At 39.3% G+C, this 24,511-nt stretch overlaps 2 protein-coding genes across 2 annotated transcripts in view; both read left to right on the top strand.

Annotated features, from left to right (window-relative positions):
- CDKN3 (cyclin dependent kinase inhibitor 3) overlaps positions 1–22,057 on the top strand; it is a 670,130-nt gene extending 648,073 nt beyond the window's left edge. The window contains exons 3-9 of the mRNA XM_050798273.1: positions 1,784–1,866; positions 3,338–3,393; positions 10,558–10,602; positions 13,336–13,558; positions 17,769–17,800; positions 19,718–19,821; positions 21,829–22,057. Coding sequence (XP_050654230.1) covers positions 1,784–1,866; positions 3,338–3,393; positions 10,558–10,602; positions 13,336–13,558; positions 17,769–17,800; positions 19,718–19,821; positions 21,829–21,915 — 630 coding nt within the window. The 3' untranslated portion in view covers positions 21,916–22,057. The remainder of the gene's footprint in view (positions 1–1,783; positions 1,867–3,337; positions 3,394–10,557; positions 10,603–13,335; positions 13,559–17,768; positions 17,801–19,717; positions 19,822–21,828) is intronic.
- Positions 1–24,511, top strand: part of CGRRF1 (cell growth regulator with ring finger domain 1) — a 1,085,659-nt gene that overhangs the window by 930,226 nt on the left and 130,922 nt on the right. The window lies entirely within an intron of this gene.

Below are 24,511 nucleotides of genomic sequence, written 5' to 3'. Positions count from 1 at the left end.
AGCCTGGGCAACAGAGCAAAACGCTGTCTCAAGAAAAAGAAAGAAAAAAATAAAATACATAGCCTAAATTGGCCGTCCTGTGATCTTCAGTACCAAGACCGTTGTAAAATACAGCTTCAGAGCTAGAAAGGGCATTAGATGGTTACACTTGCTAAGCCCTATGTTGCCATGTGGAGGGACATCAGCTGTCCTTCACTCCTGGCCTGTTTCTCCACCTGTCCCTATTGAGTTATCTGATCCCTGAGTTTGGAAGGAACCGAACACCAGTATCTCAACTTTTTCTTTCCTTCTCTCTTGGGAGCTACCTGCCTGCCTGCAGAAGGTGCTTTCTGGTCCACTCTCTGGCACACAGGAGCTCTAGACTGTCCATGGCCACCTGTGACTGGGTGGATACATTTGTCTAATTCTGGGTTGAACAAGGGGCAGGCGCATGTGGTAACAGCTTTAAGCTGCATACTCCATTTGATATACAATAATAAAGCTCCATTTCCTTATCTTTCAATTGGTTTCAACTAGGGAGTGAGAAAAGGGTATGGGTTTTGTTCTGTTCTGTTTTGTTTTTCTTTTTCTTTTTCTTTTGATTCTTTAAAATTTCAGCAGGGAGTGTAGAAGTCTTCCATGTCAAAATGCTGCAGGATTAAGTTCCAGCTGCTTAGATCAGCATACAAAGTCTGTCTCAATCTCTCTAGTGATTCATAAAACTGGCAGGTTATTTCACCTACACCACCCCCACCAAACTACTAGGCGATGTGGGGATTGTTTTTTGAGAAAAGGGATGGGCAAAACTACTTCTTCATCTCCTCTACTCCATCTCTATTTTGATATCACAGTTCCTCAATACAAGGGCCTTGGCTTACCTTCTTTCCTTTCTTTTTTTTTTTTTTTTTTTTTGACAGAGTCATGCCCTGTTGCCCAGGCTAGAGTGCAGTGGTGTATTCCTGGCTCACTGCAACCGCTGCCTCCTGGGTTCAAGCGATTCTCCTGCCTCAGCCTCCTGAGCAGCTGGGATTATAAGCATGTGCCACCACGCCCAGTTAATTTTTATATTTTTGGTAGAGCCAGGTTTTGCCATGTTAGCCAGGCTGGTCTCAAACTCCTGACCTCAGGTGATCCGCCCGCCTTCTCCTCCCAGAGTGCTGAGATTTACAGGCATGAGCCACCGCACGCTCCCTTTCCTATCTTCTTAAAAACCTGCTCTTCCTTCAAAACCCAGCTAAAGCATTTCCTCTGTAAATCCTTCTCCAGCTCCCTACATGGTCAGTCACTCTCTTCTCTGCTCCACAATATATAGTTCTGCTTCCATTTCAGCACTTACATAATACCTTTCTTCTGTAATCTATGCACACATCTATCTCTCCAGCCATACTGAAGGCAGGCTATCTATCTTATAGATCTTTTGCATCTCCAGTGCTTGGCAAATGAAGGTGGTCAAGAAATATTTGTGAATGAATAAATCTCCTCACTTTATAGTTGAGGAAAACTGAGATCCAGAATCAACTGAAGTAGCTTGTCAGAGAGTATACAGTAAGTGGCAGAACCAAGATCAGAAGCCAGATGTCTTGGTTCCCAATCCAACTCTCTTTCCACTATGCAGTGCTGTAATTATTAATAGAAAGGTAAATAGCAGTCATTTATTACTAATATTGCTGATCTCGGTGATATTCTGGATTGATGACTGAATACATTGCAAATATGAATTCAGTGTGTGTTTAGACAAGGACTAGCTATCCTAAAACTACAGAAAAATTCTTTACAGTTATTTAACATAACATTTCTTTTGAAGCCTAGTTCAATACAAACAAGTGAGTTTGACTCATCAGACGAAGAGCCTATTGAAGATGAACAGACTCCAATTCAGATATCATGGTATGTTAGCATTTCTGATCAATGATGAGCTAAAGTCACAATCTACATCATAAATGTAAATTTAGTTACATCATAATCTTAGTAGAATGTAGTTCACATATTGAAAACATTAAGGGTTTATCCCCCTCTGATTATATAATTCTAATTGTTAATGGATCTTCTAACTCCATGATTCATTTACTGTCTATAATATAGAAAAAGACCCTTTTTTTTTTGGCCCTTCTTTATACGTTGAGAAAACCTTAGTAGAAGCAAGTAAGTAAGAAATAGAGGTAGGATTGAAATAATCTCCCATTTAGTACCAAAATCTACTTATTCTTTTATGACAAAAGAATAATATACCAAATATGAGATGAGATATTTAATCATTTCTCATTAAATCAAATCCTAGGTAATACTTAGAAGTAATGTCACAGTAATGCATCTATCAACAGACTGTTTAAGATAAAAGCCACATCAATGCAATAACAAAAAGTTTCTACATAAAATCAGCCGTTTAATCTTGGCAAGTGACTTATGGTTATACCAGATTCTCTACAATGAGCAATCAAATACTTTCTCTCATCACCGCAAATATAATAGTCTCTCTCCTTAAGAAAGCACCATCCCTACTGTCAGAAGAGAAAGACAGTCCTAAAGGTCTTTTGTCCTACCATCAAATAGCATTAAACCTTCCATTTTTACTTAAAACTCCCATTTAAACACAAAAATTCATCAAATTTTCAAAGTCAGGTGGTATTTAGATGATGCCTCCTGTTTTCCGTTAAATCATCTTCTGATATGCAGACAAGGTGAGCCTCTGTCCCTGAGTGCTGCAGACTGGGAATGTGATTTCTTGATGTTATTTCTTTTTAACCAAAAACCTGTGGTTTTCATCATATGAAATCATATCTGTTAAGGAAGTTCTACAAAAAAAAATTTTTTAATAGTAACGTAGAATAAATGCTGGGGAGAAAATTGTCAGTCATTTTCCAATTTATTTTCCTAAATCACTAATACAAATTATCTCAGGTAATATACCACAGGATAACATAAGTACACCATATACTACCTTTTGGCAATCTAGACATTATTATCTTTAAGGTAAATTTAAATTAACTTGGCTTTTTGTTTTATTGTTTTTGTAGAGACAGGATTTCACCATGTTGCCCAGGCTGGTCTCAAACTCCTAGGCTCAAACAGCCTGCCTGCCTTGGCCTCTCTAAGTGCTGGGATCATAGGCATGAGCCATTTGTCATTTTTAATACTTAAATAATAACCAACAAATAAGTCCCTGTTTTAAAACTTTGTCTTTCTATTTTTTGTGTGTGACCAACATATTGATATTTAACTATGAATTCTTATTTTGTGACTACTGTAAAACTTTAACACACCCTTATTTGGTGCAAGCACCCATATTGATTAAACTGAATTTCCATTTATAACTTTTTAAAAAACTTAACTAAACGTGATAAATTTTTCTACTTTTCAGGCTATCTTTGTCACGAGTGAATTGTTCTCAGTTTCTCGGTTTATGTGCTCTTCCAGGTGGGTAACACAATAATGGGCTTCCTCTCTCTACATATGTATTTTTTAATTTATTTTTTATTGCAGTAGCTTTTGGGGGAACAGGTGGTGTTTGGTTACATGAATAAGTTCTTTAGTGGCGATTTCTGAAATTTTGGTGCACCCATCACCAGAGCAGTGTATAGTGTACCCAATGCGTAGTCTTTTATCCTTCATCCCCCTCCCACCTGTTCCCCCCCAGCCCCCAAAGTCCAATGTATCATTCTTATGCCTTTGTGTCCTCAAAGTTTACCTCCCACTTATGAGCGAGAACATATGATGTTTGGTTTTCCATTCCTGAGTTACTTCACTTAGAATAATAGTCTCCAGTGGCTGGGTGCAGTCACTCACACCCATAATCCCAGCACTTTGGGAGGCCAAGGTGCCAGATCATGAGGTCAGAAGATCAAGACCATCCTGGAAACCATGGTGAAATCCTGTCTCTACTAAAAATACAAAAATTAGCTGGGCATGGTGATGCGTGCCTGTAGTCCCAGCTACTCGGGAGGCTGAGGCAAGAGAATTGCTTGAATCCAGGAGGCAGAGGTTGCAGTGAGCCAAGATCGCACCACTGCACTCCAGCCTGGCAATAGAGCAAGACTCTGTATCAAAAAAAAAAAAAAAAAAAAAAAAAAAAAAAAAGAATAATAGTCTCCAGTTCCACCCAGGTTGCTGTGAATGCCATTTTGTTCCTTTTCATGACTGAGTAGTATTCCATGGTGGGTGGGTGTGTATCTCACATTTTCTTTTTTTATTATACTTTACAACCCCACTTTTTGATGGGGGTGTTTGTTTTTTTCTTGTAAATTTGTTTAAGTTCCTTGTAGATTCTGGATATTAGACCTTTGTCAGATGGATAGATGGCAAAAATTTTCTCCCATTCTGTAGGTTGCCTATTCACTCTGATGATAGTTTCTTTTGCTGTGCAGAAGCTCTTTCGTTTAATTAAATCCCGTTTGTCAATTTTGGCTTTTGTTGCAATTGCTTTTGGTGTTTTAGTCATGAAGTCTTTGCCCGTGCCTATGTGCTGAATGGTATTGCCTAGCTTTTCTTCTACGGTTTTTACAGTTTTAGGTCTTAGGTGTAAGTCTTTAATCCATCCTAAGTTAATTTGTGTATAAGGTGTAAGGAAGGGGTCCAGTTTCAGTTTTCTACATATGGCTAGCCAGTTTTCCCAACACCATTTATTAAATAGGGAATCCTTTCGTAATTGCTTGTTTTTGTTAGGTTTGTCAAAGATCAGATGGTTGTAGATGTATGGTGTTATTTCTGAGGCCTCTGTTTCATTGGTCTATATATCTGTTTTGGTATGTATACCATGCTGCATTTGTTACTATAACCTTGTAGTATAGTTTGAAGTCAGGTAGCGTGATGCCTCCAGCTTTGTTCTTTTTGCTTAGGATCGTCTTGACTATATGGGCTCTCTTTTTGTTTCATATGAAATTTAAAGTAGTTTTTTCTAATTCTGTGAAGAAAGTCAATGGTAGCTTGATGGGGATAGCACTGAATCTATAAATTACTTTGGGCAGTATGGCCATTTTCACAATATTGATTCTTCCTATCCATGAGCATGGAATGTTTTTCCATTTGTTTGTGTCCTCTGTCATTTCCTTGAGCAATGGTTTGTAGCTCTCCTTAAAGAAGTCCTTCACATACCTGGTAAGTTGTACTCCTAGGTGTTTTATTCTCTTTGTAGCAATTGTGAATGGGAGTTCATTCATGATTTGGCTCTCTGTTTGTCTGTTATTGGTGTATAGGAATGCTTGTGATTTTTGCACATTGATTTTGTATCCTGAAACTTTGCTGAAGTTGCTTATCAGCTTAAGGGGATATTGGGCTGAGACAGTGGGGTTTCCTAAATACACAATCATGTCATCTGTAAAAAGAGACAATTTGACTTCCTCTCTTCCTATTTGAATACTCTTTATTTTTTTCTCTTGCCTGATTCCCCTGGCAAGAACTTCCAATACTATGTTGAATAGGAGTGGTGAGAGAGGGCATTCTTGTCTTGTGCCCATTTTCAAAGGGAATGCTTCCAGCTTTTGCCCATTCAGTATGATATTGGCTGTGGGTTTGTCATAAATAGCTGTTATTATTTTCAGATATGTTCCATCAATACCTAGTTTATTGAGTGTTTTTAGCAAGAAGAGGTGTTGAATTTTATCAAAGGCCTTTTCTGGATCTACTGAGATAATCATGTGGGTTTTGTCACTGGTTCTGTTTATATGATGGATTACATTTAATGATTTGCATTATGTTGAACCAACCTTGTATCCCAGGGATGAAGTCGACTTGATCGTGGTGGATAAGCTTTTTAATGTGCTGCTGGCTTCGGTTTTCCAGTATTTTATTGAGGATTTTCGCATCAATGTTCATCAAGGATATTGACCTGAAATTTTCCTTTTTGTTGTGTCTCTGCCAGGCTTTGGTATCAGGATGATGGCTGGCCTCATAAAATGAGTTGGGGAGGATTCCCTCTTTTTCTATTGTTTGGAATAGTTTCAGAAGGAATGGTACCAGCTCCTCTTTGTACCTCTGGTAGAATTCAGCTGTGAATCTGTCTGGTCCTGGGCTTTTCTTGGTTGGTAGGCTATTAATTACTGCCTCAATTTCAGAACTTGTTATTGGTCTATTCACGGATTCGACTTCTTCCTGGTTTAGTCTTGGGAGGGTGTATGTGTCCAGGAATTTATCCATTTCTTCTGGATTTCTAGTTTTTTTTGCATAGAGGTGGTTATAGTATTCTCTGATGGTAGTTTGTATTTCTGTGGGATCAGTGGTGATATCCCCTTTATCATTTTTTATTGTGTCTATTTGATTCTTCTCTCTTTTCTTCTTTATTAGTCTGGTTAGTGGTCTATCTATTTTGTTAATCTTTTCAAAAAAACCAGCTCCTGGACTCATTGATTTTTTTGAAGGGTTTTTTATGTCTCTATCTCCTTCAGTTCTGCTCTGATCTTAGTTATTTCCTTTCTTTTTTTTTTTTTCTTGAGGCAGAGTCTTGCTCTGTCGCCCAGGCTGGAGTGCAATGGCACGATCTCGGCTCACTGCAAGCTCCGCCTCCCGGGTTTATGCCATTCTCCTGCTTCAGCCTCCCTAGTAGCTGGGACTACAGGCACCCACCACCACACTGGCTAATTTTTTTGTATTTTTAGTAGAGACGAGGTTTCACCGTGTTAGCCAGGATGGTCTCGATCTCCTGACCTTGTGATCCACCCACCTTGGCCTTCCAAGATGCTGGGATTACAGACGTGAGCCACCACGCCCAGCCTGATCTTAGTTATTTCTTGTCTTCTGCTAGCTTTTGAATTTGTTTGCTCTTTCTTCTCTAGTTCTTTCAATTGTGATGTTAGGGTGCTGATTTTAGATCTTTCCTGCTTTCTCATGTGGGCATTTAGTGCTATAAATTTCCCTCTAAACACTGCTTTAGCTGTGGCCCAGAGATTCTAGTACATTGTGTCTCTGTTCTCATTGGTTTCAAATAACTTCTTTTTTTTCTGCCTTAATTTACCCAGTAGTCATTCAGGAACAGGTTGTTCAGTTTCCATGTAGTTGTGCGATTTTGAGTGAGTTTCTTAATCCTGAATTCTAATTTGATTTCACTGTGGTCTGAGGGACTGTTTGTTATGATTTCTGTTCTTTTGCATTTGCTGAGTAGAGTTTTACTTCCAATTGTGTGGTCAATTTTAGAATAAGTGCGATGTGGTGCTGAGAAGAATGTATATTCTGATGATTTGGAGTGGAGAATTCTGTAGATGTTAATTAGTTCTGCTTGGTCCAGGGCTGAGTTCAAGTCCTGGATATGGTTGCTAATTTTCTGTCTCATTGATCTGCCTAATATTGACAGTGGGGTGTTAAAGTCTCCCACTATTATTGTGTGGGAGTCTAAGTCTCTTTGTAGGTCTCTAAGAACTTGCTTTATGAATCTAGGTGCTCTTATATTGGGTGTGTATGTATTTAGGATAGTTAGCTCTTTTTTGCATTGATCCCTTTACCATTACATAATCCCCTTCTTTGTCTTTTTTTATCTTTGTTGGTTTAAAGTCTGTTTTATCAGAGACTAGGATTGCAATCCTTGCTTTTTTTTGCTTTCCATTGTTTGGTAAATATTTCTCCATCCCTTTATTTTGAGCCTATGTGTTTGCATGTGAGATGGGTCTCCTGAATATAGCACACCAATGGGTCTTGACTCTTTATCCAGTTTGCCAATCTGTGTCTTTTAATTGGGGCATTTAGCCCATTTACATTTAAGGTCAATATTGTTATGTGTGAATTTGATCCTGTCATTATGGTGCTAGCTGGTTATTTTGCCCATTAGTTGATGCAGTTTCTTCATAGCGTCGATGGTCTTTACAATTTGGTATGTTTTTGCAGTGGCTCATACCAGTTGTTGCTTTCCAGGTTTAGTGCTTCCTTCAGGAGTTCTTGTAAGACAGGCCTGGTGGAGACAAAATCCATCAGCATTTGCTTGTCTGTAAAGGATTTTATTTCTCCTTCACTTAGGAAACTTAGTTTGACTAAGTTTCTGGGTTGAAAATTATTTTCTTTAAGAATGTTGAATATTGGCCCCCGCTCTATTCTGGTTTGTAGGGTTTCTACAGAGAGAGCCGCTGTTAGTCCGATGGGCTTCCCTTTGTGGGTAACCAGATCTTTCTCTCTGGCTGCCCTTAACATTTTTTCCTTCATTTCAACCTTGGTGAATCCGATGATTATGTGCATTGGGGTTGCTCTTCTCGTGGAGTATCTTTGTGGTATTCTCTATATTTCCTGAATTTGAATGTCAGCCTGTCTTTCTAGGTTGGGGAAGCTCTCCTGGATAATATCCTGAAGTGTGTTTTCCAACTTGGTTCCATTCTCCCCGTCACTTTCAGGCACACCAATCAAACATAGGTTTGGTTGTTTCACATAGTCCCATATTTTTGGAGGCCTTGTTCATTCCTTTTAATTCCTTTCTCTCTAATCTTGTCTTCACACTTTATTTCATTAAGTTGATCTCCAGTATTTGATATCCTTTCTTCCACTTGATCGATTCTGCTATTGATGCTTGTGTATGCGTCACGAAGTTCTCATGCTGTGTTTTTCAGCTCCATCAGATCGTTTATGTTCTTCTCTAAACTGATTATTCTAGTTAGCAGTTCCTCTAACCTTTTATCAAGGTTCTTAACTTCCTTGCATTGGTTTAGAATATGCTCCTTTAGCTTGGAGGAGTTTGTTATTACCCACCTTCTGAAGCCTACTTCTGTCAATTCGTCAAACTCATTCTCTGTCCAGTTTTGTTCCCTTGCTGGCGAGGAGTTCTGATCCTTTGGAGGAGAAGAGGCGTTCTGGTTTTTGGAATTTTCAGCCTTTTTGCACTGGTTTTTCCTCATCTTTGTGGATTTATCTAACTTTGGTCTTTGATGTTGGTGACTTTTGGATGGGGTTTCTGTGTGGGTGTCCTTTTTGTTGATATTGATGCTATTGCTTTCTGTTTGTTAGTTTTCCTTGTAATAGTCAGGCCCCTCTGCTGCAGGTCTGCTGGAATTTGCTGGAGATCCACTCTAGACCCTGTTTGCGTGGGTATCACCAGCGGAGGCTGCAGAACAGCAAAGATTGCTGCCTGCTCCTTCCTCTGGAAGTTTTATCCCAGAGGGGCACCTGCCAGATGCCAGCTGGAGCTCTCCTGTACGAGGTGTCTGTCGACCCCTGCTGGGAGGTGTCTCCCCGTTAGGAGGCACAGGGTTCAGGGGCCCACTTGAGGAGGCAGTCTGTCCCTTAACAAAGCTTGAGCACTGTGCTGGGAGATCTGTTGCTCTCTTTGGAGCCAGCAAGGCAGGAATGTTTAAGTCTGCTGAAGCTGTGTCCACAGCCATCCCTTTCCCCAACTGCTCTCTCCTAGGGAGATGGGAGTTTATCTATAAGCTCCTGACTGGGGCTGCTGCCTTTCTTTCAGAGATGCCCTGCCCAGAGTGGAGGAATCTAGAGAGGCAGTCTGGCTACAGCAGCTTTTCTGCACTGTGGTGGGTTCTGCACCCAGTTCGAACTTCCAGCTGGCTTTGTTTACACTGTGAGGGGAAAACCACCTACTCAAGCCTCAATAATGGTGGACACCCCTCTCCCCACCAAGCTTGAGCATCCCAGGTTGACTTCAGACTGCTGTGCTGGCAGCGAGAATTTCAAGCCAGTGGATCTTAGCTTGTTGGGCTCCGTTGGGGATGGGATCCACTGAGCAAGACCACTCGGGTCCCTGGCTTCAGCCCTCTTTCCAGGGGAGTGAATGGTTCTGTATCGCTGGCATTCCAGGTACCACTCAGTTGGAAATGCAGAAATCACCCATCTTCTTTCTGCATTGGTCTCACTGGGAGCTGCAGACCAGAGCTGTTCCTATTCAGCCATCTTGCCCAGGAATCCCATATTTTCTTTATCCATTCATTGATTGATGGGCATTTGCGCTAGTTTTACATGTTTGCAATTGCAAATTATGTTGCTATAAACATGTGTGTGCAGGTATCTTTTTCATATAATGACTTCTTTTCCTCTGGGTATATACCTACTAGTAGGATTGTTGGTCAAATGGTAGATCTACTTTTAGTTCTTTAAGGCATCTCCACACTGTTTTCCATAATGGTTGTACTAATTTACATTCCCACCAGCAGTGTAAAAGTGTTCCCTTTTCACCATATCTGTGCCAACAATATACTTAGAACAAGTATTTGGTCAACTAACATATCATTCTCTGTACTGGGTAATAAGTAAATTTCACAGACCGTCAGCACTGGGGAACACACTTTGCGAAGCCCTCATGGTGGACTATAGTTAAAGGAACACAGATCTACCTTTCACCCCTTCCAGATCTGTAGTCATAGCCCCACAGTTGTGCTTTGCCAATCTTAATAAAGCTTATAGCCTGGGGTACAAATAAGGCTGAGGACTACAACCAGGTACTTGTTACAGAAGAAACATAGAATACAGAATCCTTGATTAGGATGAATCCCTTTGATTATATTCCTAGAAATATCAGAAATTGAAATTCATATTCAAAATATAATTGAAACATATAAATGATTTTGTGAAATGACTTTATAAAGTAGCTATATAAGTATTTAAACATACCTGTTACATATGACCAAAAACTGACTTTTTTACTTGCTTTATGATTACTTATAGGTTGTAAATTTAAAGATGTTAGAAGAAATGTCCAAAAAGATACAGGTAGGTATAATATCACACAACCACACTAATGGGTTTTTTAAATAAATAGCACTGAAAATCTCTCTCTCAAAAAGAACAAATCATAGTTTATTTTTAATACAACAATAAATTTTCAGTATTTTGTGAAGTTTCAAACTATAGACTTATTCTGATATGTAAAGAGGTATTTGTGAAGACCATCATTTACCTAACCATGGAGTTGCTTTTCACTGATTGCTGTAGTTGTATTATACATATAAACTACATTTGAGGTTAGAATGTAGAAGTTGGCAGGAAAAAAAGTATGTAAATAGAAAACTGACATATTGCTCTTCCCAGGTCTTTACTGTTCCTTGCAGACTTGACTGTGGTAGTAGAAATTAAGCATGAGCTGGGAACTCCAAGTTAGCAGTGAAATTGTGAATCCTGTATGGAAAATTTTGAGAGCCAGCATCTAGATGGAAAAGACAGAATGGGAACTGGTTGTTGCATGATCAAAGATGTTCATACCATTATAGCCACAGTCTAATAATCCTCATAATCTTCCCCAATTTGGAATTTACATATTGCATGATACTAACAAATGTGAATTTTCAAAAGATTTTATTCTGATTGGCCTGGAATGTCTCAAACCTGCTAGTCCTACCAATGTCCTTATAGTATGGCAAATTAAAATGTATATATTGCTTGATTCTGACCAGTATAGATTTTTTAAATCTTAAAACCTTTTCCTGGTTATTCTGGAACATCAGTTTGCTAATGTACTTTTAAAAATTTATTCCTGGCCAGGTGCATTGGTTCCACACCTGTAATCCCAGCACTTTGGTAGGCTGAGGCAGGTAGATCGCTTGAACTCAGGAGTTCGAGGACAGCCTGGGCAACAAGGCAAAACCCTGTCTATGCAAAAAATACAAAAATTAACTGGGCATGATGGCACGTGCCTGTAGTCCCAGCAACTTGGGAGGCCGAGGTGGGAGGATCACTTGAGCCCGGGATGTCAAAGCCGCAATGAGCTGAGATGGTGCCAAGATGACAAGGTCTTGCTCTGTCACCCAGGCTGGAGTGCACTGGTCTGAGATTACATTACTGCACTCCAACCTGGTGGCAGAGCAAGACCCTGCCTCAAAAAAAAAAAAAAAAAAAAAAAAAAAAAAGTATTCCTTACCTACCAAAAAAAGACTTAAAGACACTAATAGATAGTTGACCCTTATAGCATTTATAAAAATTTTCTGCTTTAGACACACCCAGCCATGCTAGGAAATTTCCATTTGGAGAACATTTAGGTCATAAGCAAAATATATGTAATTTAAATCATTGGTTCAAAGTCTGTCTTGTACATTTTGGAATGTCATATTCATTTAGCATTTTCTATAAAACCAGTTTCCAATTTTTTTTCTAAAAACTTTTTTTTTGCTGCAATGAAATCTTAAATGGAACCCAGTACATAAAACAGGTCAATTTGTTTGATTGGAGACCTAGAATCTCCCCGCAGCAGTTCCTGAGATACCTTCCTAGACCTTTCTCAGAAAGCTGGAAAATCACTGGATAATAAAAATTACCAAATGTGTACAAGAGGCAAATACATATACAGTACTATACATCTCAGGGATTAGTTCATGAGAAGGTGCTTTGTACTTAAATAGCTAAATGTCCTTGGATTTAAGGGGCAGGGAGAGGGCTGGAGTTGGGGGCACTTAGATCAGCCAGAGTTACTTATTTTAAACCAAATCCTCTTTAGTTAATATTGCCATAAAGAAGTCCCAGTGTATAGAATGCCTATAGTGTTCATATCATTATAATGAAAAGAGCTAGGTCACATAAGTTTAAGACAGGTAATGTTTTATTTTCTGGCGACCTAGTCTATAAAATTAAATACTCAAGGATGTGTTCCAGTGCAGATACGAGGGAGAATACTAGCACTCTGACACCATGGCCATGCTGGAGATTTTATATACAATACTCAGAGTCAAGCAAACAGCTAAGTGATTAAATAACAGACATGGTTGATTTTGTGAGAAAAAGAAAAAAAGTACTATCATTCCTTAATTGAACATAGATCTATCATTCCTTAATTGAACATAGATTTCCTTAATTGATAGCACTTTTTTTCTTTTTCTCACAAAATCAACCATTTTTGCTACTCAATTTTAAGTGTTTTAAGAGTTATTTTATGCCGGGCGTGGTGGCTCATGCTTGTAATCCCAGCACTTTGGGAGGCTGCGGTGGGCGGATCACCTGAGGTCGGGAGTTCAAGACCAGCCTGACTAACATGGTGAAACCTCATCTCTACTAAAAATACAAAATTAGCCAGATGTGGTGCCACATGCCTGTTATCCCAGCTACTTGGGAGGCTGAGGCAGGAGAATCACTTGAACCTGGGAGGCAGAGGTTGCAGTGATCCAAGATCGTGCCATTGCACTCTAGCCTGGTGACAGAGCGAGACTCTGTCTCAAAAAAACAAAAAAGAAAAAAAGAGTTATTTTAAAGCAGTATTTATTGCAAAAAAAATTTTTTTTGCAAGAACAGCAATTGACTTATTTTGCAATTCAGTAAAAGGCATTTTGACTTGTAAAATGAGGTTTAATTCTAGTCATCTTTTGATTCAGACATATCAATAGGCACTTCAGATTTATAGATTGTCATTTGGTATTAGTTTGGCTTAAGAAACTTAACTTCATATTCTCCCTCTTGATGGTATTTAAATGTGCGGTGTTTTCTATGTGTGTGTGTCTGTGTATCCTGGTCTATTGGCAGAAGAACTAAAGAGCTGTGGTATACAAGACATATTTGTTTTCTGCACCAGAGGGGAACTGTCAAAATATAGAGTCCCAAACCTTCTGGATCTCTACCAGCAATGTGGAATTATCACCCATCATCATCCAATCGCAGATGGAGGGACTCCTGACATAGCCAGCTGCTGTGAAATAATGGAAGAGCTTACAATCTGCCTTAAAAATTACCGGAAAACCTTAATACAGTACGTTCTCCTTTTCTCCATACACTACGGGAGAAATGTCACAGTCAAAATGATTTCTGGAATCATGGTAGCCCTATTCAGTTATTACCTACTTCCTAGTTCGTTGTAAGGATTAAAAGGTAATAATGCACTAGAAAAGCACTGGCACAATGTCTGGTACAGGGTAAGTAGTCAAATATGTGCTGTTATTACTTTTCAAGAGTAGGGACAATAAATGAGTAGATTTAGAAATTATTAGAACAAGGTTACAAGCTTTGTTTTTATTTCTTTCCTTTAGTCTTAGACCTTTAGTGGCAATTTTGGGACCCTCCTTTCCCCTCCTCACCATCACCACCTCACTTACTAGCTTTTCAATTGCTTAGTTGCTTTCCACAGCAAGAAAATCAACTTTTTGGCCAGGTGCAGTGGCTCGCGCCTGTAATCCCGGCATTTTGGGAGGCTGTTGTGGTGGATCACTTGAGCTCAGGAGTTCGAGACCAGCCTGGGCAACATGGCAAAACCCCATCTCTGCAAAAAATATACAAAAGAACATGCCAGGCATGGTGGTACGTGCCTGTAGTCCCAGCTACTCAGGAGGCTGAGGTGGGGGCACTGCTTGAGCCTGGGAGACAGAGGTTGCAGTGAGCCAAGATGACAGTACTGCACTCCAGCCTGGGTGACAGGGAGAACCCATCTAAAAAAAGAAAAAAAAAAAGAATAAAGTCGATTTTTTCAAAATTAGCTACCAAAAAAGTTATCTGTAAGCAACAAGCAATCCTAAAAATATGACTTGAAAATTACATTTGATGATATGACTCTGCTAACAGATTGAAAGACGGCCTCTCATTGTGTGTCAGTGGCTATAAAAACACAAGCCACTGGTGTGAAAGTTTAAAACAAAATAAAACAGGTTAAGGAAAGGGGACAAAATGAGGAAGAAAGAAAAGCAGCTTGGAGGAAGGCCAGAGAGAGTGGCAGTGGGCAGTAGATACTAGCATGGCAAAGATTCAAAGGGGCGATGTGGGTAATAAACAAGAAATGCTCTGCCAGAAGTGAAACACACAAAGCAACAGAGAGCCAGCCATGGGGAGGAAACTGGCCTTTGCTATGCATAATGTACGTTTCATAGTCTAATAACCTGCTTAATCCTTTCTGGAATAAGGTAGGGTATTAAATAGTTTACAACCTCAAAAGCCCTAAGGTCCTTAAGGGCATTGCTTTGAGCTAGAAGTATAGAAATTACATCAAATAGCCATGAGGTTCTCAGGGCACCTAGTGATAGGACAAGCCCAGCTAACGTCTCCCCTTAAACCTGTAGCCCAGGGGCCTCGTGCCAACAGCGCCAGTTCTGAAGGCAAACCAACTAGTATGAGGGTCTTTGGAGACACACACCTGTTTGTGGCCAAACTGAACTCTGACATACAGAGAAATACAGTTTGCAGAATATGCAGTAAAGAACTAGAAGCCATTCTACATCCTATTGTTTCCCATCTTCCTCTATGGAAAAGCATAGTCACTTATCTAGTACTAATTATAAAAGCTAAATTTCAAATAGATCCAGTTGTTGATGTGAAAGGTGCTGATACATATACGTAAAATAGCATTAGATAGTTAAATGTAGCTAGGGAAAAATATTTTCCAATATATGGCCCTATTTTTCAAACCATTTTGAGATTTTTTTTTTTTCAAATAAATTTTTGAAAGCTGCCTTTACTGAAAAGTTTCCAGAAATCAAACTAGCTCTGTTTAGCGAAGTGAAGCTTAACAAATTCTACTCTAGCTGGTTCTGGCAACCCAAATGCTCTGATGTTTGTGCAGACTACAAACAGGATAGACAGTAGATGGGTGACTTTGCATATGCTCAATGTTTCAGTCTCCCATAAAATAAAGCATCTGACAACTGGAATTTTTCATCATCCTAGAGCTTTCAAAGGTGTCCCACAGTGACTAGTTTATTTCCTCTCCATTCCACCATCTTTGAGGACCCACACTTCTAGACAGCTATAGCGCTTATCCTTCAGGAACAGGGTCTGGTAAACCTTTTTCACTGTCCTGTTGTCTACCAGTGCCATCTCACTGGTTCTGCCTGGACATTTGCAGCCCTTTATAAATTGGTGAACAACGCTGCTTTCCTACTGTATTTTGTAGTTTCCTGGGGCTATTGTAACAAAGTACCACAAACCGGGTAGCTGAAAACAACAGAAATTTCTTTGTTCCCATTTCTAGAGGATGTAAGTCCAAAATTAAGATGAGAGCAGAGCCATGCCCCCTGAGACTGAGAGTCCTTCCATGCCTCTTCCTAGCTTCTGGTGGTGGCTGTCAATCCGTGGCAGGCCTTGGCTTGCAGCCGAATCCCTCCAGTTTGCCTCTGTTGTCACATGATTCCTTGTGTGTCTGTCTTTGCATGGTGTTGTCCTCTTGTAGGGACACTAGTCATCTAGGATGAGGGCCCACTCTAATTTATCTTAATTTGAATATACCTGCAAAGATTCTAATTCTGAATAAAGTCCCACTCATAGGTACAGGATAAGGACTTCAGCGTGTCTTTTAGGGGGACATAATTCAACCAGTAACACCTACCACGTACCACACGCTGAGACTACCAAAGGAGGCACAGTCCCCACCTTCGAGGAACCTGTAACTGACAACACTACCACTGAAGTGCAGTAAGACAAGAGGCGGCACACAGGAGAATGATCCTTTCTGTAGGAGCACAAAGGCATTTTAGGAAATGAAATTTGAGGTTTTAAAAGATAAGTAGGAGTTCATCAAATAGAAGAAAAAAGATGAAAATAGCAAAAGGTATAAAATAGTATTAATCTTGCAAAAAGACACTGAAGTGTTCTATCTCAATTTTTTTTTTTTTTTAATAAGACAGTTGTCTCTCTCTGTCACTCAGGCTGGAGTGCAGTGGCACTGTCATAGCTCACTGTAGCCTTGAACTCCCAGGCTCAAGCGATCCTCCCACCTCAGGCTCCCGAGTAGCTAGGACTACAGGTGTGTGCCACCATGCCAGGCCTTTTTTTTTTTTTTTTTTTTTTTTTTAATAGAGACAGGGTCTCGCTTTGTTGCCAAAGCTGGTCTTGAACTACTGGACTCAAGCAGTCCTCCCACCTTGGCCTCCCAAAGTGCTGGGATTATAGGCCTGAGCCATTATGCCCAGCCTCTACCTTTATATGGTAGATCCAGATCTCTGAAACAGGCCTATGTCTGGAACACTTTGTAGAAAGCAAGTTCATGACTAAGGCTAGGGGTCAGTACCTATTTGGTCCTCTATTTCACATCCTAAAGCAAGATATTTATCTACAGCTTTACCTACAATACAATACAATACAATACAATACAATACAATACAGTAATTGATGTCCTTAATGATAAGTCATCCACACTAATTTAGGTTCAGTATACCCTCTAAGTACATTAGGAAGCATGTAATACATTTTTTAGGATCTTTGAAAATGATTTAAATGAATAGTCTTGCTACTGAGGGTTAATCTCCATTTTTCTGGAAAATCTAGTTATACAAAACTGCTAATTTCTTCACAGTGCTAGATAACAGCAGCTAACGTTCATTTACTTCTTACTCTGCGCAAAGCTGTGTTCTAAGTCCTTGGCAAATGCTCACTCATTTGTGAGCCTCATTTAATCCTCACTCCGATGTACATACTATTGCTATCATCATTTTACAGGTGAAAAGGCTGAGTCCCAGAGAGATTAAATAACTTGCTTAGCTTTACACATGTAGTAAGTGGCAGAGCCAGGACTCAAGCCTAGGCAGTGGTGCTCCAGAGCCCATGCTCCAGACTTCAGTGATACCCTACCTCTGAACTCCTTTAGATACATGAACAGTTATTATCTACATGGCATTTGTCCGGTAACCACTCAGGTTTTGTTTAGACAGAGGAATAATCAAAATGACAGTTGGTAAAACGTCTGATTTCTATCTATTGGTAACATTCTCCATTTCTCAGATGTGGATCTTGGAGCCTAAAGAGGTCAATAAAAAGACTCTGCCTATCTTGATGTTTAGAGGTATTCAGAATTCCTCCCAACAAAGAAAGAAGCACACCTTGCTCTCAGTTGATTACATCAAAAATATTTATTAATCTTCCTGTGCAAGACACTGTGCTAGGCATTAGAGTTGTAAATAGAAGGCAGAAAGAGCAAGTCTTTAGTTGTAACTAGGGATGGAATGAAATGTACAAACTTCAAAACTGTATTTCCCTTTCAGCTGCTATGGAGGACTTGGGAGATCTTGTCTTGGTAAGAAATATATTTCTATTATTTTTTTAACCTCCAAATAGACAAACTTCTCTTTCCAGACCATATGCTCATTTTGTATTAAAATGGAACCAACCACAATGTAAGTTTGCTAAGACTCAAAGGATGACTGACAGCCCTAACCATGGTGTTCCCTGGAAAGCTTGGCTGGGAGTGGGAAGTAGTTTCAGCATTGTTCTGGAGGATTCTGGCAAAACATCATTTACAAGTCTTAACACCTGCATTCTTATTTTTTAACATTTTTTGATGTTCTTCCTGTGTAGGTGTTATAATACAGTAACTTCCAAATAGTTTCCATGGGTAACTATTTACAAATACTGAAGTTACTATATGTTAATTTTAAAAAATTTTTTAATGTACTAGGAAAAACAAAAAGAGTTCATGAAATGCCACACTGGAGTAGTTTTTTTTTTTTTTAGTGTTGGATGACATTAAATTTGAAAGCTTTTGTGTTTCAAAAAATACTATCAAAATGACAAGACAACCCATAGAATGGGAAAAATATATTTGCAATCTATATATTTAATAAGGGATTTATATCCAGAATATAAAAAGAACTCTTACAACTCAGTAATAAAAAGATAGGCCGGGCGTCGTGGCTTATGCCTGTAATCTCTGCACTTTGGGAGGCCAAGGCAGACAGATCACCTGAGTTCAGGAGTTTGAGAACAGCATGGGCAACATGGTGAAACCCCATCTCTACAAGAAATACAAAAATTAGCCAGGCATAGTGGTGCATGCCTGTAGTCCCAGCTCCTGTGGGGCTGAGGCTGGAGGACTGCTTGGGCCCAGGAGGTCAAGGCACCAGTGAACCAAGTTTACGCCACTGCACTCCAGCCTAGACGACAAAGTGAGATCCTCTGTCTCTCAAAAAAAAAAATAATAACAATAATAAACAAACAACATAATTGAAAAATGGGCAAAGTATCCAAATAAACCTTTTTTCAGGCAAGACACACATATAGTCAATAAGCACATGAAAAGATGCTCAGCATCATTAATCATCAGGAAATGCAAATCAGAACTACAGTGGATACTTGACACCCATTAGGAAGGGTATTATAAAAAACATGAAAAATAGCAAGTCTTGGCAAGGATGTAGAGAAATTCGAACCCTCATACGCTGTTGGTGGGAATGTAAAATGGTCCAGCTCCTTTGGAAAATAGTCTGGCAGTAGTTCCTCAAACAGGTAAACATTAACATATGACCCAGCAATTTCACTCCAAAGTATATACTCACAAACTTGTATACAAATGTTTATAGCAGCATTAATCATAATAGCCAAAAAATGGAAACAGCCTAAAATGTCCATCAGTTGACAAATGGATAAAAACAATGTGGCATATCCATACAATGGAATATTATTTGATCATAAAAAGGAATTAAATACAGACATAAGCTACAATATGTATGAACCCTGAACACATTATGCTAAGAGAAGTCAGACACACACAAAAAAATATTGTATGTTTCCATTTATGTGATTGCTCAGAATAGGGGCAGATCTACAAAGCAGACTAGTGGTTGCCTAGGGCAGGGGTTGATGGGGAATAGAGGATGATAGCAAAAGGGTACACTTCTTTCTGAGGTGATGAAATGCTTTAAAATTGACTGTGGTGATGGTTGCACATGTCTGTGAATATACTAAAATCACTGAATGGATGAACACTTTAAATGGATGAAAGAATGAAGCCAGTGTTAAACTTTAATTCAACCATATGGTCATTTAAGATCATAATTTAACTGTCAAAAACACACACTAAAAGTCTCAGTCTTTTAATTCATTTGGAACAATTATACCAGTCTTCTGTATCAATAGAAGTCTTATTAAATATAAAATGCTCTACCTTGTCACTAATTATTTAGCAACATATTATTTTTCTGTCATGTTCCATTAGTAGCTGCTTGTCTCCTACTATACCTGTCTGACACAATATCACCAGAGCAAGCCATAGACAGCCTGCGAGACCTAAGAGGATCCGGGGCAATACAGACCATCAAGGTGAGGAGGTGGGCGGTGCTTGCTTGGTTGTGGTTGGGGTCACTGTTACACATACAGATTCATATGTAACCAAAAGGCAGTGAAATGAAAATCCAAAGCACTCATTATTCAAATGCCACTCCACTTGCTTATGCTTTTAGTTTTTAAAACTTTACATGTAAATTTAATCCAGGTAGTCTAAAAAAGCACACAGTATTTCAAACAAGATAATGGAAATTTGAACTTCTTGGTTTACTTTTCCAGGATCTACCTACTGCTCAGTTTTTACCCCAGTCAGTTTTGGGAATGGATCCTTTCACCTAGAACAATGAGATGGTTATTATTAATGTAAACTTGGTAGGTTCTTGGGTAGATTCTCAGCCAAAAAAATCTATGGAAGATCCTATTATATCACCAAAACATTTAATAAAGATAGCTAAATGACTATAATACAAAAAATGGAAAGCAGTGCTAATTATACTTTGCGGTGGATAACTGGGGACATCTTCCACATGTACATTCCCCTAACACTTCAAAACACTGCACTAGCAATGCCAAGGATATTGTATTAATCATGTTACTGAAAAGATTCTGCAGATTTCACTTACATTCTGTAAAGCTAATGTGCCTTCCTTTTGGAAGCGTGCCCTCTCAGCATTAGAATCCACTCATCAGAGGAGTGGGCACCAAAGAATCCTGGCCGTTAGGCAGCTCCCTAGACTTGACAGCCCATCTTCCCAGGGTTAGAGTTCTAATCCAGTGTCATTAACAGTGAATTATCATAATTACTGATAAATGCACCAAGGAACCTGATTCTTAGGGCTTAAATAAGGTCATTAACGGGACAATCTATACAAGATCCACTCCACTGTACAGGTCTGAAACAGAGAACTCCCCTTATGTTAAAACCAAATGATACGGCCAGGGGCGGTGGCTCATGCCTGTATCCTAGAACTTTGGGAGGCTGAGCTGGGTGGATCATTTAAGGCCAGGAGTTCGAGACCAGCCTGGCCAACATAACAAAACCTTGTCCCTAGGAAAAATACAAAAATTAGCCAGGGGTGGTTGTGTGTGCCTGTAGTCTCAGCTACTTGGGAGCCTGAGGCACAAGAATCGCTTAAACCGGGGAGGCAGAGGTTGCAGTGAGCCGAGATCACACTACTACACTCCAGACTGGGTGACAAAGCAAGACCCTTTCTCAAAAAAAAAAAAAAAAAATCAAATGATGCTTCAAATCCAAAAAGTTCATCTCCCTTCTCTTGAAAACAAAATACATGGCCATGGCCAGATGTATATATGAATATCCATATGTTTCACCTCTTTAACATTGCTGATAATTAAGCCCACATTACTACAGACTGTCAGTTTATCACCTCAGCATTCTGTGGCAAACAGGCTTGCTGGTGTTAGCAATGCAGTTTCCTCTTCTCAATAAGGGTATGAAATGAGATGATTGGCAGAGTAAGAATATCTTCTGGGAAGCTATTAAAACCCCAAATAAATTATTTAAGGCTTTTATTTTGCTTATCTGCTAAGATTAGTAATAGTTTGTTTTTAAAAAATATTGTCTATGAAAATTATTCCTAGTGGATTATGTCATCACAAAAAGCAGACGACTAGGGCTTCTATAAATTAAGAAATGGGTTTTCTTACATATACCAGTCACTTGCTATAGAAAGTGCTCTGCCCTTACCAGGGGGGGAAAACATTAGCAAAAATAATGTCATTATGTATTTTTAAAATCTTATTTGGTCGTGTAAGTAAAGAGAGAAAGGATTTTAGACTTACATCCATCTACATTTCATTTCACCTTCTGATTTTTAGAGACTTGTAGAACAATAGTTTTTCACACTAGTATATGGCTTTACTAAAAGATAAAACTTCCCCACGATACAAATGCTTCCTTACCCAAAAAGATATAGAATTGTGCTTAGCAAGTATTTTTTATTCCTGATACCTGCTAGTATTGTGCCCACACTGATAACTAGTTTTCCACAGTGTATTCCAATGTATCTTTACTTTTTTCAGCAATACAATTATCTTCATGAGTTTCGGGACAAATTAGCTGCACATCTATCATCAAGAGATTCACAATCAAGATCTGTATCAAGATAAAGAATTTCAAATAGCATTTATATGACCGTGTCTGAAATGTCAGAGTTCTCTAGCATCATTTGCATTGAAATGAAACCACTAGTGTTATCAACTTGAATGTAAATGTACATGTGCAGATATTCCTAAAGTTTTATTGACAAAACTCATTGTGTCTTTCATTTCTTATAGGAACAGGAAAATTGGGATAGGAAAATTGGTATGCAATTTTCCTTTTAGAAATGAACTGGTTGTTCTGGTATACTTTACCTGGAGGTAATGCTGAAAACGTACATATGGAAAAATATTTGACTGCCTATTTTTAATACTTAGTACTTCATTTTTACTTCATTTTACTGTTTGTAACCACTGGGTAGCATATGACAAAGTAATAAGTAAGAAAATTGGTATGAGTGCCCAAACTTACTTTTAAATAATGTCCCCCTCCCTCTCTATTCCTCCCAAAACTTCTGCTTTTTACTTCATAGACCTACAGCATTGAAAAGGATCCTGTGAGTCTTCCAGTCGCCCCCTCCCAGTACTGGATCAGCCCCAAGAGTGTTTGTTTATTCACTATCTGCGGGAACATTTTCAGAGATGAGGAATTCACTGGTTCAAACGGCCGCTCCACTTTTTTTCCACCCTAGGAACTATATAAGTGAGATTAATCCTTTCACATTTATTTCATAGAGAACTTAGCTACAGATTAACCATTTCCAACTCTCTCACTCCTTCACTTCCCCCTATACTATGAAACAGCTTTTTTCATCTTTAAATTCAACTTTGAGTTACCCAAAACAGTCATTTGGGCTGTAGACAAGGGTCACACACAATGTGTCAAACAGACACACCTGTTTGAACAGTCAGTCAGTGGTTTCAGTAGGGCTTACAGTAGTCACATGGCTCTCTTGGCTACTGGTAATTAGAAGCGTGAACCCATGGCCATTTGGCAATGACCACCAGGTTGCAGACTCATAGGCACTTCCACAAAAGACAAAAGTTTCACCACATCAAAATTTCATTTTTAAATAATTATTCAATGACCGGCTGGGCGTGGTGGCTCACGCCTGTAATCCCAGCACTTTGGGAGACCGAGGTGAGCGAATTGCTTGAGGTCAGGGGTTTGAGACCAGCCTGGCCAACATGACAAAACCCCATCTCTACTAAAAATACAAAAATTAGCCAGGCATGGTGGTGCACGCCTGTAATCCCAGCTACTGGGGAGGCTGAAGCAGGAAAATCACTTGAACCCGGGGCAGGCGGGGGCGGGGTGCAGAGGTTGCAGTCAGCCGAGATCACGCCACTGCACTCCAGCCTGGGCGACAGAGCAAGACTCCATCTCAAAAAAAAAAAAAAATTCATACAATGACTAAACGTTTTATTTTGTCTCACACTACTCTTCTTGCTGCAGATGAACTGCTTGAATTTCATTACAAAATACTGCAAAACAATTACCAGCCCTGTTTGGAAATTTCAGAGCACTAGTATGTATTGTAATATAAAATCAATATATTAATATAGTCATCCCTCGGTATCCTCAGAGGATTGGACCCCCCACCCCACCCCCAACAGCAAAATCCATGGATGCTCAAGTCCCTGATAGAAAATGGCATAGTATTTGTATACTTTAAATCATCTCTAGTTACTTATAATACCTAATATAATGTAAATGATGTGTAGTTATTATACTGTATTGGTTTTATTTGTAGTATTTTTTATTTTTCAAATATTTTTAATCTGCAGTTGAGTCAGCGGATTTAGAACCCATAGATACAGACACCGACTGTACTTTTATACATACGCTGCTTCTAGAACTTAACATTTTATGAGAATACTCAGGAAGGTAGGAGGATCGCATATCCCAGCAGGATCTAAATGGTTAACCTAGGGATTTCATTTTCTCATATAATTAATACCAAAAGTTATATAGCAAGAAAGGTTTTTTTTTGAGACAGAGTCTCACTCTGTCGCCCAGCCTGGAGTGCAGTGGCGCAATCTCGGCTCACTGCAACCGCCGCCTCTGGGGTTCAGGCAATTTTCCTGCCTCTCCCAAGTAGCTGGGACTACAGGCGCCCGCCACCACGCCCGGCTAATTTTTTTTTTTGTATTTTTAGTAGAGGCGGGGTTTCACTGTGTTAGCCAGGATGGTCTCAATCTCCTGACCTCCTGATCTGCCCGCCCCGGCCTCCCAAAGTGCTGGGATTACAGGCGTGGGCCCCCGTGCCCGGCCCAAGAAAGGCATTTTTTTTTAAGTACACGCTGTAATAGACTGGCCTTCTTCATGATTTTTGTATTATAACCATATACAATTTAAAAATCACAATTTCTATTAAACTTTAGATAGTCATTGATATTTACATTAGCCAATCTTTTACCGACAGTCCCCAATCTACAATGGTTCAACTTAGGATTTCTCAACCTTACAATCATGTGAAAGAAATATGTATCCAGTAGAAACTGTAGTTCAAGTATTCATACAACCATTCTGTTTTCACTTTCAGTACAGTACAATGTTTGAGACATTCAACACATTATTATATTGGCTTTGTGTTAGGTTATTTTGCCCAACTGTAGGCTGACGTAAATGTTATGACTATGTTTAAGGTGGCTAAGCTATGAT

Source organism: Macaca thibetana, chromosome 7, assembly GCF_024542745.1.
Source record: "Macaca thibetana thibetana isolate TM-01 chromosome 7, ASM2454274v1, whole genome shotgun sequence".
NCBI classification, from domain to species: Eukaryota; Metazoa; Chordata; class Mammalia; order Primates; family Cercopithecidae; genus Macaca; species Macaca thibetana.
Note: the sequence above shows the minus strand (reverse complement) of the source record. Positions and strands in the feature narration are given on the sequence as shown.